At 37.9% G+C, this 13,322-nt stretch overlaps 1 protein-coding gene across 2 annotated transcripts in view; it reads right to left on the bottom strand.

The window, feature by feature from the left end:
- rftn2 (raftlin family member 2) overlaps positions 1-9,582 on the bottom strand; it is a 32,468-nt gene extending 22,886 nt beyond the window's left edge. For both annotated transcript variants that reach the window (XM_061970838.1, XM_061970837.1), the window contains exon 1: positions 9,190-9,582. In XM_061970838.1, coding sequence (XP_061826822.1) covers positions 9,190-9,328 — 139 coding nt within the window. In that variant the 5' untranslated portion in view covers positions 9,329-9,582. The remainder of the gene's footprint in view (positions 1-9,189) is intronic.
- Between the last annotated feature and the right edge of the window lie 3,740 nt (positions 9,583-13,322).

Raw genomic sequence — 13,322 nt, forward strand, 5'->3', positions numbered from 1 at the left:
TAACATATAGAACATGCTATACGTTTACCAAACAATCTGTCACTCCTAATCGCTAAATCCCATGAAATCTTATACGTCTAGTCTCTTACGTGAATGAGATAAATAATATTATTTGATATTTTACGCTAATGTGTTAATAATTTCACACATAAGTCGCTCCTGAGTATAAGTCGCACCCCCGTCCAAACTATGAAGAAAAATGCGGTATTTATTTTTCATGTCAAAATATTCCTGTTTTTACCGGATTTCCCACTTTTCCATAACACTTATTCTATATTAAAATGCACATTTCCAAACCAACTCAAAAAATTCCAAAGTCAAAATTAGACATGTCCGATAATATCGGCCGATAAACGCTTTAAAATGTAATATCGGAAATTATCGGTATCGGTTTCAAGAAGTAAAATTAATGACTTTTTAAAACGCCGCTGTACGGAGCGGTACATATCCGGTAAAACACGGATGTTCTAGTATACTCTGGACTGAAGCTGTGTGCCTTCATTGTTTTTGTAGCTGTTGTTTTGAGGCATGTTTAAAAAAAATTAAAAAATAATGCACTTTGTGAAAGTCAAAGTATAGTATTTCCCATAGTTGTAATGGGTATCAGGATTATCTCAGGGAGAGCATGTCCCAAATTCCAAGCTGCTGTTTTGAGGCATGTTAAAAAAAAGAATGCACTTTATGACTTCAGTAATAAATATGGCAGTGTCATGTTGGCACTTTTTTCCATAACTGGAGTTGAAGTTGTTCTCTTATTTTGGAAAACCTTGTTTTTGATTGATTGATTGGAACTTGTATTAGTAGATTGCACAGTACAGTACATATTTCGTACAATTGACCACTAAATGGTAACACCCCCAATAAGTTTTTCAACTTGTTTTAATCGTGGTCCATGTCAATCAATTCATGGTAAAGTTACATTGTTTAATGCATCCAGCGGGGCATCACAACAAAATTAGGCGTAATAATGTGTTAATTCCACGACTGTATATATCGGTATCGGTTGATATCGGAATCGGTAATTAAGAGTTGGACAATATCGTAATATCAGATATCGGCAAAAAAGCCAACCGTGCATCAACATCCCCTTGTTCAAAGAACAATACCAACACAGTGCATGAACTCACAACATGCAAATCAGTCTGACTTCTGCTGTTGCCATATCCATAAAGCCGATAGGGAGAAGTTTTTATTTACACGATGAGTCGGGTGTGTCTTGACCTCCGCGGCGGAGGCTCCGTCGAACCCCTGAAGCCGACCCACCAAACCCTTAGGGTTCGATCGAACCCAGGTTAAGAACCACTGTTTTATTTATTTATTAGCCTTTATTTAACCAGGTAAAATCCCATTGAGATCAAAGATCTCTTTTCCAAGGGAGACCTGGCCAAGAGGGCAGCAGCAAGGTTACATTAAAAACAGTAAACAAATACATAAAACATCACATTTACAACATTAAAACTTGCTCACATGACACATGTGCATACAGACAAGGTAGACTGCAGTCCTTTCACAGAAGCTTTAAACTCATTCAACGTAACTAGGGTTTGAAGTTTAATGTTCGATTGTAGGTTATTCCAAGCCTTCGGTACTGAAAACCTAAATGCTTTCTTGCCCAGTTCAGTTCTTACTTTGGGGACGACAAATTGCAAAACATTCATTGAACGAAGATTGTGTCTCAGCCAAAAAAATAAAAATAAAAAAAAGTCATATTTATTACTATTTAACACTTAAATATCTAGATCAGGTTCAGGTATATCTGTCAATATAAAGTTTAAAAAAAAAGAAGTTTTATGCCCTTTTTGTCAAAGAAAACCCAGATTTTTATGGCAAAGCACAAAATATGCAATATTTCCCCCTAACTTTAAGTGAAATATTTGATGTGCGTTAATTGGAACCCTAAATAAGTCAATAATTTATAACATTGATTTGAATTCATTATCATTTTTTGAACAATGACAGTTTTTTAAAATGATTGGGTATCACTCATAAAAGTGTTACAAATAATAATTCCAATAATTTTTCAACAATTATTTAATTCTTTTGTTTTTAAATTTTGTTTGTTTGTTTCATGCCCTTTTTTTTCAAACCTTTTGTTTTTTTAAATGGCAAACACGCAATATTGAAATATTTGATGTGAAGTAATTGGAGCCTTGAATAGGTCAATCATTCATAACATTGATTTTGATTCATTATTACTTTCAAATCAATAACAACCCAAGAAAATGACGACATTACATTTCCCTATCTATTGATATAATCCCATATATTTCATATTATTTTTTTTATGATTTTATTACCAAGTACTTCAGTGTACGTTTAACTAAATATAGCAGGAGACGTCTTTCTGACCTGGATCTTCTCGCTGCGTTGAAGCTACGTTTCTAGGACACTGTCAAATTTGTCTAACGCTTGAATGTGGACATGGAGCAATTAGCGCCCCCTCCGCCCGCCCCTAACTCCCAGAGCTCCCAGTAACCCCATTCTATACGTCATACTGAGGGGAAACAAGAGCACGTCAAAGCGAAGGCGCCTCATGGCTTGGACTGAACTTTATTGACAAGAACGTCAACGTCAGTCATGTGATCGCTTGGTTTTTACGTGACGTGCCTCAAGAAAACGGACATGTTGTCATTTTTTCCTGCCTGGGAAGCCACCTGAGTTGCTCTCAGCTTGTGTAGCATCAAATAGCTTTTTCATGCTGCGTCCAAACTGGACTAGAACTCCGGTAAAACAAACAAAGTGACAAAATGTAATATGGTCACAAATGGATAATAAACACATTAAAATGGGACTGTCTGAGTGGAGCTTGTTATTGCAACTCCGTAGAGTAGATGGCGGCATAGCTGGCCTGCCAGAGAGTCACAAGACATAGCACACTGCAAAAACTATAATCTAAGTAAGATGAAATATCTCAAATAAGGGTGATATTTGCTTATTTTCTGTCTGATAATATAATTATTCTCACTAAGCAGATTTTATGTTAGTGTTTTACTTGTTTTAAGTGTTTTGGTCCTAAATGATCTCAGTAAGATATTACAGCTTGTTGCTGAGATTTGATGACCTATATTGAGTAAAACATGCTTGAAACTAGAATATCAACTGTTGCAAAGCTGTGTCATCAACACTCACAAGTATAAAACTACTTTTTTAAAGTAATCATTTCTTATTTCAAGCATGAAAAAAAAAATCATGACTGTGTGTCTCATAATTAAAACAGATGACAGCCAAATGGACTTTGCTGTTTTATTTTCAATGAAACAATAGAAAATACGTACTCATATTGTAGTACAGTTCTTATTATTTAGAATATACTTATTTTAAGGTATTTTTGGGTTCATTGAGGTTAGCTAATTTGACTTGTTTTGGAAAGTCTTGACAAGCCAAATTTTCTTGTTCTATTGGCAGATAATTTTGCTTAGTTCAAATAAAATACCCCTAATTTTATTTAATTTTTTTCTTGTTTTTGAACACTGACTTTTTGCAGTGCAGGACAAATACGTTTTGCCAACTTAGCGGCTTTGTCGCCATATTTAGAGACTATTCAGATTCTCTTTGTAAAAAAAAAAGAAGCGATGAGCGACGAGTATTTTTTATTTTTTTGTCATTAAAAAAAATACAATCATGTGTGCTTACGGACTGTATCCCTGCAGACTGTATTGATATATATTGATATATAATGTAGGAACCACAATATTAATAACAGAAAGAAACAACCTTTTTGTGTGAATGAGTTTGAATGAGTGTAAATGGGGGAGGGAGGTTTTTTGGGTTGGTGCACTAATTGTAAGTGTATGTTGTGTTTTTTATGTTGATTTAATTTAAAAAAAAAAAAATATATATATATATATATATATATATATATATATATATTTTTTTTTTTTATTATTATTTTTTTTTTTTCTTGTCGATTCACGGACCGGTAGTTGGGGACCACTGACTAAGATGACATATCAAAACAACACTAAATTAAAGTGCACTTTGTACAGACCGCCACTACAATAGTTTAAAACAAATAAAGTGCACTTTTGTGCACGATGTCACACAAGATATTTCAATAAGTGTCAAATAAAAATGAGCTGCATAATAGGAAATCAAATAGTGTATGTCCTTCGCTATGTGGTAGGTTCCTACGGACGTTGTCATCTTCTGTTGTTGACTATTTTTTTCATACGGTGTTGATGTGGAAATGGTTGCTTCGGCATTTTGTTGGTGTGGCACCGAACGGAGATGTTGACATGCAGAGTTTCAAGCACTCTTCATTCTCTAGCGGGTGACTTTTCAAATGATGCTACATATTAGCAGTAATGCTACTTTTTGTAGCAACGCTTTTGCCCCACACTTGACAAATTACGGTTGTCTGTTCGACATATTCCCGCTTGAAGCCAAACCACCGCCAGACGATGGACCCCCTGCTGTTTTTCTTGGGAATTAATTCTTCCTTCATTTGTTACCAGATTTGCACCTTCTTTCTCTCGTATTACCACTCGCACCACAGCTAACGTTACCCATGCCGCTACCTCTCTGCTCCGCGAGGGCGTATACGTATGTGACGTATGTAAGAAGGTGCGTTTGTTTTATGTCTCTGTGAGAAGAGAGACGAGAAAGAGTGAGAAGAGCCTGTAGTGTAATGCCCGCAGCTAAAAGCAACTGCGTGAGAACGTATACTCGAATATCACAATATAGTAATTTTCTATATCGCACAGAGACAAACCCGCGATATATCGAGTATATCGATATATCGCCCAGCCCTAGGAAGAAGCAGATCCTATTCAAACTGTGCAGGAAACAATACACACATTAGGTGTCTGAATTAATAAATAGTAATTATTTGCGTTTTTCTGTTTTTTGGACCATAAATCACGAGTTTTGCGACTTAAAACATATTATTTTTTTATATACTAGCAGTGTGTGCTCACACGATGGTATCCGGTTTATGACCGAATCTCCATTTTCTTTCCAAATAGGTCACATGGTCACCAGACGAGTGCATGAAGGGATTAACCCTGGGGGGGAAAAAATCACGACGTTCCACTCAGATTATCATTAAATTTCATATATAGTGTTAGCCAGTAGTCGTCGTCAATGAAGGTGTGTGAGTTACTACTACAACTACTACAAAGTAGTAGTAACCTTCCCTGACCTATTTCTCCATAGGCTGAAAGAAGAAGGAGCCTGTTGCTGGGAAGAATGCTAACATTAAAGCAAGGATGCTAACTAAAGTTAAAGTTAAAGTTAAAGTACCAATGATTGTCACACACACACTAGGTGTGGCGAAATTATTCTCTGCATTTAACCCATCACCCTTGATCACCCCCTGGGAGGTGAGGGGAGCAGTGGGCAGCAGCGGTGGCCGCGCCCGGGAATCATTTTTGGTGATTTAACCCCCAATTCCAACCCTTGATACTGAGTGCCAAGCAGGGAGGTAATGGGTCCCATTTTTATAGTCTTTGGTATGACTCGGCCGGGGTTTGAACCCACAACCTACCGATCTCAGGGCGGACACTCTAACCACTAGGCCACTGAGTAGGTATTACTATTACTAACAGTGTCAAACACCAGAACAACAACATAAAACAATAGTATGCTTGGGGAACCATGGCACTATTAGTAAGCACCCTGTGTTGATTTCCCTGACTGATCATCAAAAAAATTATTACAGAAAGAAAAAAATACAATAAATATTATTACCGTATTTTTCGGACTATAAGTCGCAGTTTTTTTCATAGTTTGGCCGGGGGTGAGGCTTATACTCAGGGGCGACTTATGTGTGAAATTATTAACACATTAGCGTAAAATATCAAATAATATTATTTATCATTCACGTAAGAGACTAGACGTATAAGATTTCATGGGATTTAGCGACTAGGAGTGACAGATTGTTTGTTAAACGTATAGCATGTTCTATATGTTATAGTTATTTGAATGACTCTTATCATAATATGTTACATTAACATACCAGTTGGTTATTTATGCCTCATATAACGTACACTTATTCAGCCTGTTGTTCACTATTCTTTATTTATTTTAAATTGCCTTTCAAATGTCTGTTCTTGGTGTTGGCTTTTATCAAATACATTTCCCCAAAAAATGCGACTTATACTTATATATGTTATTTTCCTTCTTTATTATGCATTTTCGGCCGGAGCGACTTGTACTCCGAAAAATACGGTAAATATGAATTCAATTTTAAAAATACATTTCCCCTGTACTGCAATTAAAAATAAAATATTGTACAATCATAATAGGTTGTTTGTACTCCATTATTTAGCAACAATACCATAGCTAACATCGCAGTCACTTTTTAAAGTGAAGAAAAAAAACCTACTATATCTGTGGCTGACTGGTGGATGCTCGTTATTCCAAGATGTGTAGCGAAGCCTGTCTTACAAATGGGCTGCTTGCGGATGCCTAGAGGTCGCTAACTTTCCAGTTTGTTTCAAGCATTATATCTCGTCCTTTTATGGCTTGTAGCGCGCAATGACGAAACTCTGCGCATTAGCTTTGTGTGTTAGCTAACGACGGCTATCATTGAACGTGTTTTCTGTCATAACATGACTGCAAATTGGTAGCCGCTTTCATGTTTGTGTGGACGAGACAGCGGTGAGTGACACGCCTGAACAGCAAACTAGATACCGACAAGCAGGTTTTATTCAACATAATTAGTCATTGTGAAAAATATAGACACTTTAAAAATATATATGTTCAGGGGTGTCCAAACTTTTTTCTCCATTGAGGGGTCACACACTGAAAAATCAAAGTATGTGGTGGCCATTTTGATATTTTTCATTTTCAATACCAATATAATGTATAGATTAGGTTTGGTTCTGGGGACCCGGAAGGGTCTCAGTCATAATAGTTTAAAAAAAAAAAAAGTTATATTATTTATTACTATTTAACACTTAAATATCTAGATCAGCTTCAGGTCTATCTGTCGATATAAAGTAAAAAAATATATAAACACATTTTTAATACCGTATTTTTTGGAGTATAAGTCGCTCCGGAGTATAAGTCGCACCAGCCGAAAATGCATAATAAAGAAGGAAAAAAACATAAGTCGCACTGGTGTATAAGTCGCATTTTTGGGGGAAATGTATTTGATAAAAGCCAACACCAAGAATAGACATTTGAAAGGCAATTTAAAATAAATAAAGAATAGTGAACAACAGGCTGAATAAGTGTACGTTATATGAGGCATAAATAACCAACTGGTATGTTAACGTAACATATTATGGTAAGAGTCATTCAAATAACTATAACATATAGAACATGCTATACGTTTACCAAACAATCTGTCACTCCTGATCGCTAAATCCCATGAAATCTTATACGTCTAGTCTCTTACGTGAATGAGATAAATAATATTATTTGATATTTTACGCTAATGTGTTAATAATTTCACACATAAGTCGCTCCTGAGTATAAGTCGCACCCTGCGACTTATAGTCCGAAAAATACGGTACATTATTTTTCATGCCCTTTTTGTCAAGGAAACCCCTGATTTTTATGGCAAAGCACAAAATATGCAATATTTCCCCCTAATTTTTTTAAGTGGAATATTTGATGTCAATCAATCAATCAAAGTTTATTTATATAGCCCTTAATCACAAGTGTCTCAAAGGGCTGCACAATCCACATCGACATCCTCGGCTCAGATCCCACATGTGAGTTATTTGGAGGCCTAAATAAGTCAATAATTCATAACAACATTGATTCATTAACCTTCTATGAACAATAACAGTTTAAAAAAATAAAATCCCACTAAAATTAACTGGCATCCAAAAGGGCCACACTAAAAAAAGTGTTGAAAATAATCAAAATCACAATTTCTTTTAAATTATTTTTTTACTTTTTTGTTTTATGCCCTTTTTGTAAAAAAAAAAAAAAAGTTTTTTTATATGGCAAACACACACAATATGCAATATTTCCCCCCTATTTTTTTTAAGTGGAATATTTCATGTGAGTTAATTGGAGCCCTAAATAAGTCAATAATTCAGAACAACGTTGATTCATTATCATTTCTTGAACAATGACAGTTTAAAAAAAAATACTATTCCACTAACAATTTTGGGCATTCATTTTTTAAATTTCAACAATTTTTTTTTATGATTTTTTTTTTTTACTTGACTGTTTTATGCCCTTGTTGTCAAAGAAAACTTTTGTTTTTTTTATATGGCAAACACAAAATATTTAATATTTTCCCCAGATAATATTTCAAAATGGAATATTTGATGGGAATTAATTGGAGCCTTAAATAGGTCAATAATTCATGACAACATCGATTTTGATTCATTATTATTTTTTGAGCAATGAGTTTAAAAAAACAGCCTACGTATTTGTGTTATTAGCACCAATGTCGCAACTTTCTCTCGTTACATTTCACCTTATTGCTCTTTTATTCCACTTTTTAATGTTTAAAAAAAAGTTTATATAAAAGTGTTTTTAGAATGTGCAATGCGCCGTTAAAAAATTAGCTGCGGGCCGTAAATGGGCCCTGTGCCGCAATTTGGACACATCTGCTTTAAGCCACTTATGGTAACTTAACATAGGTGGCTGAGTTTTTGTTTTATATTTGAAAAATGTAACTTTGAGCTACAGCCTTTTTAGTTATGTATTTTTACAAAGTCTTATAGTGCACTAAAAATAATGATAATGATCAAATTAGTTAGGTTTGAAGTATTCCAACAGCTTGTATTTAAGCATAAAAATATAGTGTTTTGTGGCAAAAAAAAAGCACAAATTTTTTAAAATTAATTTTCAATGCGTTCCTGAATTAATGTTAGAGATGATTTAATGTTTTTCAGTATCAAATGGGAATTAAAGGATTTAATTGTGTCAATAAAGTTGATCTATATTTATTTGTTTTCTTTCATGTTAATAAGGATACAATGTTATGCAGAGGTGTACTTATGACAATTTTATAGACAAATTACACCATTTATAGTTGCAGCAAAGCTAAAAAAGTCTGGCTGCAGAACAAATAAAAAATGTTTTAAATAATATTTAGTGCCGATGTAAAAATGCTACTGTGTGATTCTCTAATAGATGCCTGGTACTCTCTGAAGTTGAGTGAATACACCCCCCGCTTCTGTATGAGGACCATGTTATTTATGGACACCACAAAGAAACTCTTGAAAGATGTTTTTTTTTTTTTTTTTTCAAAGTTTGGAGGAAAAAGTGACAAGCAAATACCTTCCAAGCTGAAGTCCAGCAGGACATAATCGTAGACGGTCTCGGTTTTAGTCTCCACTTGAGGTCTTTTTAGCGTGGAGTATATCTTCCCGGGGCTGCTGTCCTCCGGGTCCTCCAGCTTCCTCAAGCCGCAACCCATGGCCTCAGTGGCGGGCAGAGAGCACCGGAGGAGCCGCTCAAAAAAAAAAAAAACGAAACAAACCTTAAGCCTCCACTCGCCGTCTCCCGGGGGGTGTCTCACTTCTGACGGGATGAGTTCATCCTCACACACGCTGGTGGTCCTCCAACGGGGCTTGTGGACAATAGAGGCGGAACAAAAGAGCGCTTAAGTCGGTGCTGAAAGACTTGTTGTCCCGCTGTGTGGAGGAGGAGTAGCGTGCTCTTCCCTTGGAGGAAAACTTTCCCACGCAGTCAAGCGCGACAAAATGACTCGACTTCCTGCTGCGTTTTTCAAAATAAGAGCACTTCTCATTTTTGTCTTCCAAAATGTTTGATTGATTGAAACTTTTATTATTAGATTGCACAGTACAGTACATATTCCGTACAATTGACCACTAAATGGTAACACCCGAATAAGTTTTTCAACGTTAATCAATTCATGGTACAAATATATACTATCCGCATAATACAGTCATCACACAAGTTAATCATCAGAGTATATACATTGAATTATTTACAATCCGGGGGGTGGAATGTGGAGGGGGTTGGGTTGCTATCAGCATACTTCAGTCATCAACAATTATATCATCTGAGAAATGGACATTGAAACAGTGTAGGTCTGACTAGGTAGGATATGTACAGCGAGCGGTGAACATAGTGAGCTCAGAAAGCATGAGAACAAGTATATACATTTGATTATTTACAATCCGGGGAGGTGGGATGTGGTGGGGGGAAGGGGTTAGTCTACTAATAAAAGTCTCAATCAATCAATCAATCAATTGATTGATTGAAACTTTTATTAGTAGATTGCACAGTACAGTACATATTCCGTACAATTGACCACTAAATGGTAACACCCCAATAAATTTTTCCATCTTCTTCCGCTTATCCGAGGACGGGTCGCGGGGGCAGCAGCCTAAGCAGGGAAGCCCAGACTTCCCTCTCCCCAGCCACTTCGTCCAGCTCTTCCCGGGGGATCCCGAGGCGTTCCCAGGCCAGTAGGGAGACATATTCTTCCCAACGTGTCCTGGGTCTTCCCCGTGGCCTCCTACCGGTCGGACGTGCCCTAAACACCTCCCTAGGGAGGCGTTCGAGTGGCATCCTGACCAGATGCCCGAACCACCTCATCTGGCTCCTCTCGATGTGGAGGAGCAGCGGCTTTACTTTGAGCTCCCCCCGGATGACAGAGCTTCTCACCCTATCTCTAAGGGAGAGCCCCGCCACCCGGCGGAGGAAACTCATTTCGGCCGCTTGTACCCGTGATCTTGTCCTTTCGGTCATAACCTAAAGCTCATGACCATAGGTGAGGATGGGAACGTAGACCGACCGGTAAATTGAGAGCTTTGCCTTCCGGCTCAGCTCCTTCTTCACCACAACGGATCGATACAGCGTCCGCATTACTGAAGACGCCGCACCGATCTGCCTGTCGATCTCACGATCCACTCTTCCCTCACTCGTGAACAAGACTCCGAGGTACTTGAACTCCTCCACTTGGGGCAAGATCTCCTCCCCAACCCGGAGATGGCACTCCACCCTTTTCCGGGCGAGAACCATGGACTCGGACTTGGAGGTGCTGATTCTCATCCCAGTCGCTTCACACTCGGGGTCCACGTAAATTAATTCATGGTGACAAAAACAAGGGTTGTAGTTGCCTGGAGGTGTTCTTTGAGTTCGGTTTTAAAGGAGGATAAAGATGCACTTTCTTTTACACCTGTTGGGAGTGCATTCCATATTGATGTGGCATAGAAGGAGAATGAGTTAAGACCTTTGTTAGATCGGAATCTGGGTTTGACGTGGTTTGTGGAGCTCCCCCTGGTGTTGTGGTTATGGCGGTCATTTACGTTCTGGAAGTAGTTTGACATGTGCTTTGGTATCAGGGAGGTGTAGCGGATTTTATAGACTAGGCTCAGTGCAAGTTGTTTTACTCTGTCCTCCACCCTGAGCCAGCGCACTTTGGAGAAGTGGGTAGGAGTGAGGAAGGATCTGGGGTGGAGGTCTAGAAGTAATCTGTCTAGCTTGTTCTGGGATGTTTGGAGTCTAGATTTGAGGGTTTTGGAGGTGCTAGAGTACCAGGAGGTGCATGCGTAATGGAAAAAGTGTTGAACGAGAGTTCCCGCTAGAATCTTCATGGTGCTTTTGTTGACCAGAGAGGAGATTCTGTGGAGAAATCTTGTTCGTTGGTTGACCTTTTTGATTACTTTGGTTGCCATTTTATCACAGGAAAGATTAGCCTCTAGAATGGAACCTAGGTAGGTGACCTCATCTTTCCTGGTGATAACAATGTCACCCACTTTAATAGTGACTTTCTTAAGGTTGATGTGGGACCCAAATAGGATGGATTCCGTTTTACCCAAGTGTATGGATAGCTTGTTGTCAGCGAGCCAGGTGCAAATACTACAGAGTTCAGCACCGAGGATTTTCTCCACCTGTGACTTGTCCTTGCCGGATACCAGCAAGGCCGAGTCATCCGCAAACAAGAACAATTCACAGTCGCATGCTGATGACATGTCGTTTACGTATATTAGGAACAGTAAAAGCCCCAATACACTGCCTTGTGGGACTCCACAGCTTACTGAGGGGTGGGGGGACACGGTGCCGTTCACCTCTACCACCTGTTTCCTCCCCTCCAAGTAAGATTGCATCCAACTCGATGAGGTTTTATCAAATCCGATTGCTCTGAGCTTATCCAACAGTATAGCGTGGTTAACGGTGTCAAAGGCCTTCTGAAGGTCCAGCATGACCATGCCGCAGTATTTGCCCACGTCCACCTCATGTTTGATGTGGTCGGTCAGATAGAGAAGGCATGTGTCAGTGGAGTGGTTAGTTCTGAAGCCGGATTGGAATTAGTTTTTTAGTAGCAAGGTAACTATCGACCTGTTCATAAAATATTTTTTCCATTACTTTCGAAATGGAACTGAGAATAGAAACAGGTCGGTAGTTGCCAGGTTCTAATTTGCTTCCTTTTTTTAAAAAAAGGGGAGTTACTCTTGCTATCTTGAAATCTTTTGGTACTTGGCCTTGTTTTATTGAGAGGTTTATTATGTGTGTGATGATTGGGGCAATGGTGGTGGCAGAGGCCCTGAGGAATCTGGAGGGGATATTGTCAAGGCCGGTGGCCTTGTTTTGGTGGAGCGCGCTCAATATTTTGAGCACCTCGTCAGCTGAGACCATTTCTAATTTGAAATCTTTGTTGAATACTCCTAGCTCCCCTAGTTAGGCACAGGTGTCAAACTCATGGTTTTATTGCCTGGAAATAATGTACGTCAACAAAGCACTTCATCTTTCTTACTAAATATACTTTTTTTTTCAGTTTTTACAGAAAAATGTCATACAGCATACAATTGTCTTTTAAATAAAAAATATGTCAACATGCGAAAAACATAATATAAAAATATTTCTTAAAAAAAAAAATCAAAACAAATAAATACGAAATAAATATGATTTCAAAGCAAGTTATCCATCAATTTGTATGTTATAATAATGTTATAATAATATCATGACGATGATACATTACAATTAGAGATGTCCGATAATGACTTTTTTTGCCGATATTCCGATATTGTCCAACTCTTAATTACCGATTCCGATATCAACCGATACCGATATATACAGTCGTGGAATTAACACATTATTATGCCTAATTTTGTTGTGATGCCCCGCTGGATGCATTAAACAATGTAACAAGGTTTTCCAAAATAAATCTACTCAAGTTATGGAAAAAAATGCCAACATGGCACTGCCATATTTATTATTGAAGTCACAACGTGCATTATTTTTTTTAACATGCCTCAAAACAGCAGCTTGGAATTTGGGACATGCTCTCCCTGAGAGAGCATGAGGAGGTTGAGGTGGGCGGGGTTTGAGGTGGTGTGGGGGGGTGTATATTGTAGTGTCCTGGAAGAGGTAGTGCTGCAAGGGGTTCTGGGTATTTGTTCTGTTGTGTTTATGTTGTGTTACGGTGCGGATGTTCTCCC

The sequence above is a fragment of the Nerophis lumbriciformis genome, linkage group LG13 (genome assembly GCF_033978685.3).
Source record: "Nerophis lumbriciformis linkage group LG13, RoL_Nlum_v2.1, whole genome shotgun sequence".
Taxonomy (NCBI): Eukaryota; Metazoa; Chordata; class Actinopteri; order Syngnathiformes; family Syngnathidae; genus Nerophis; species Nerophis lumbriciformis.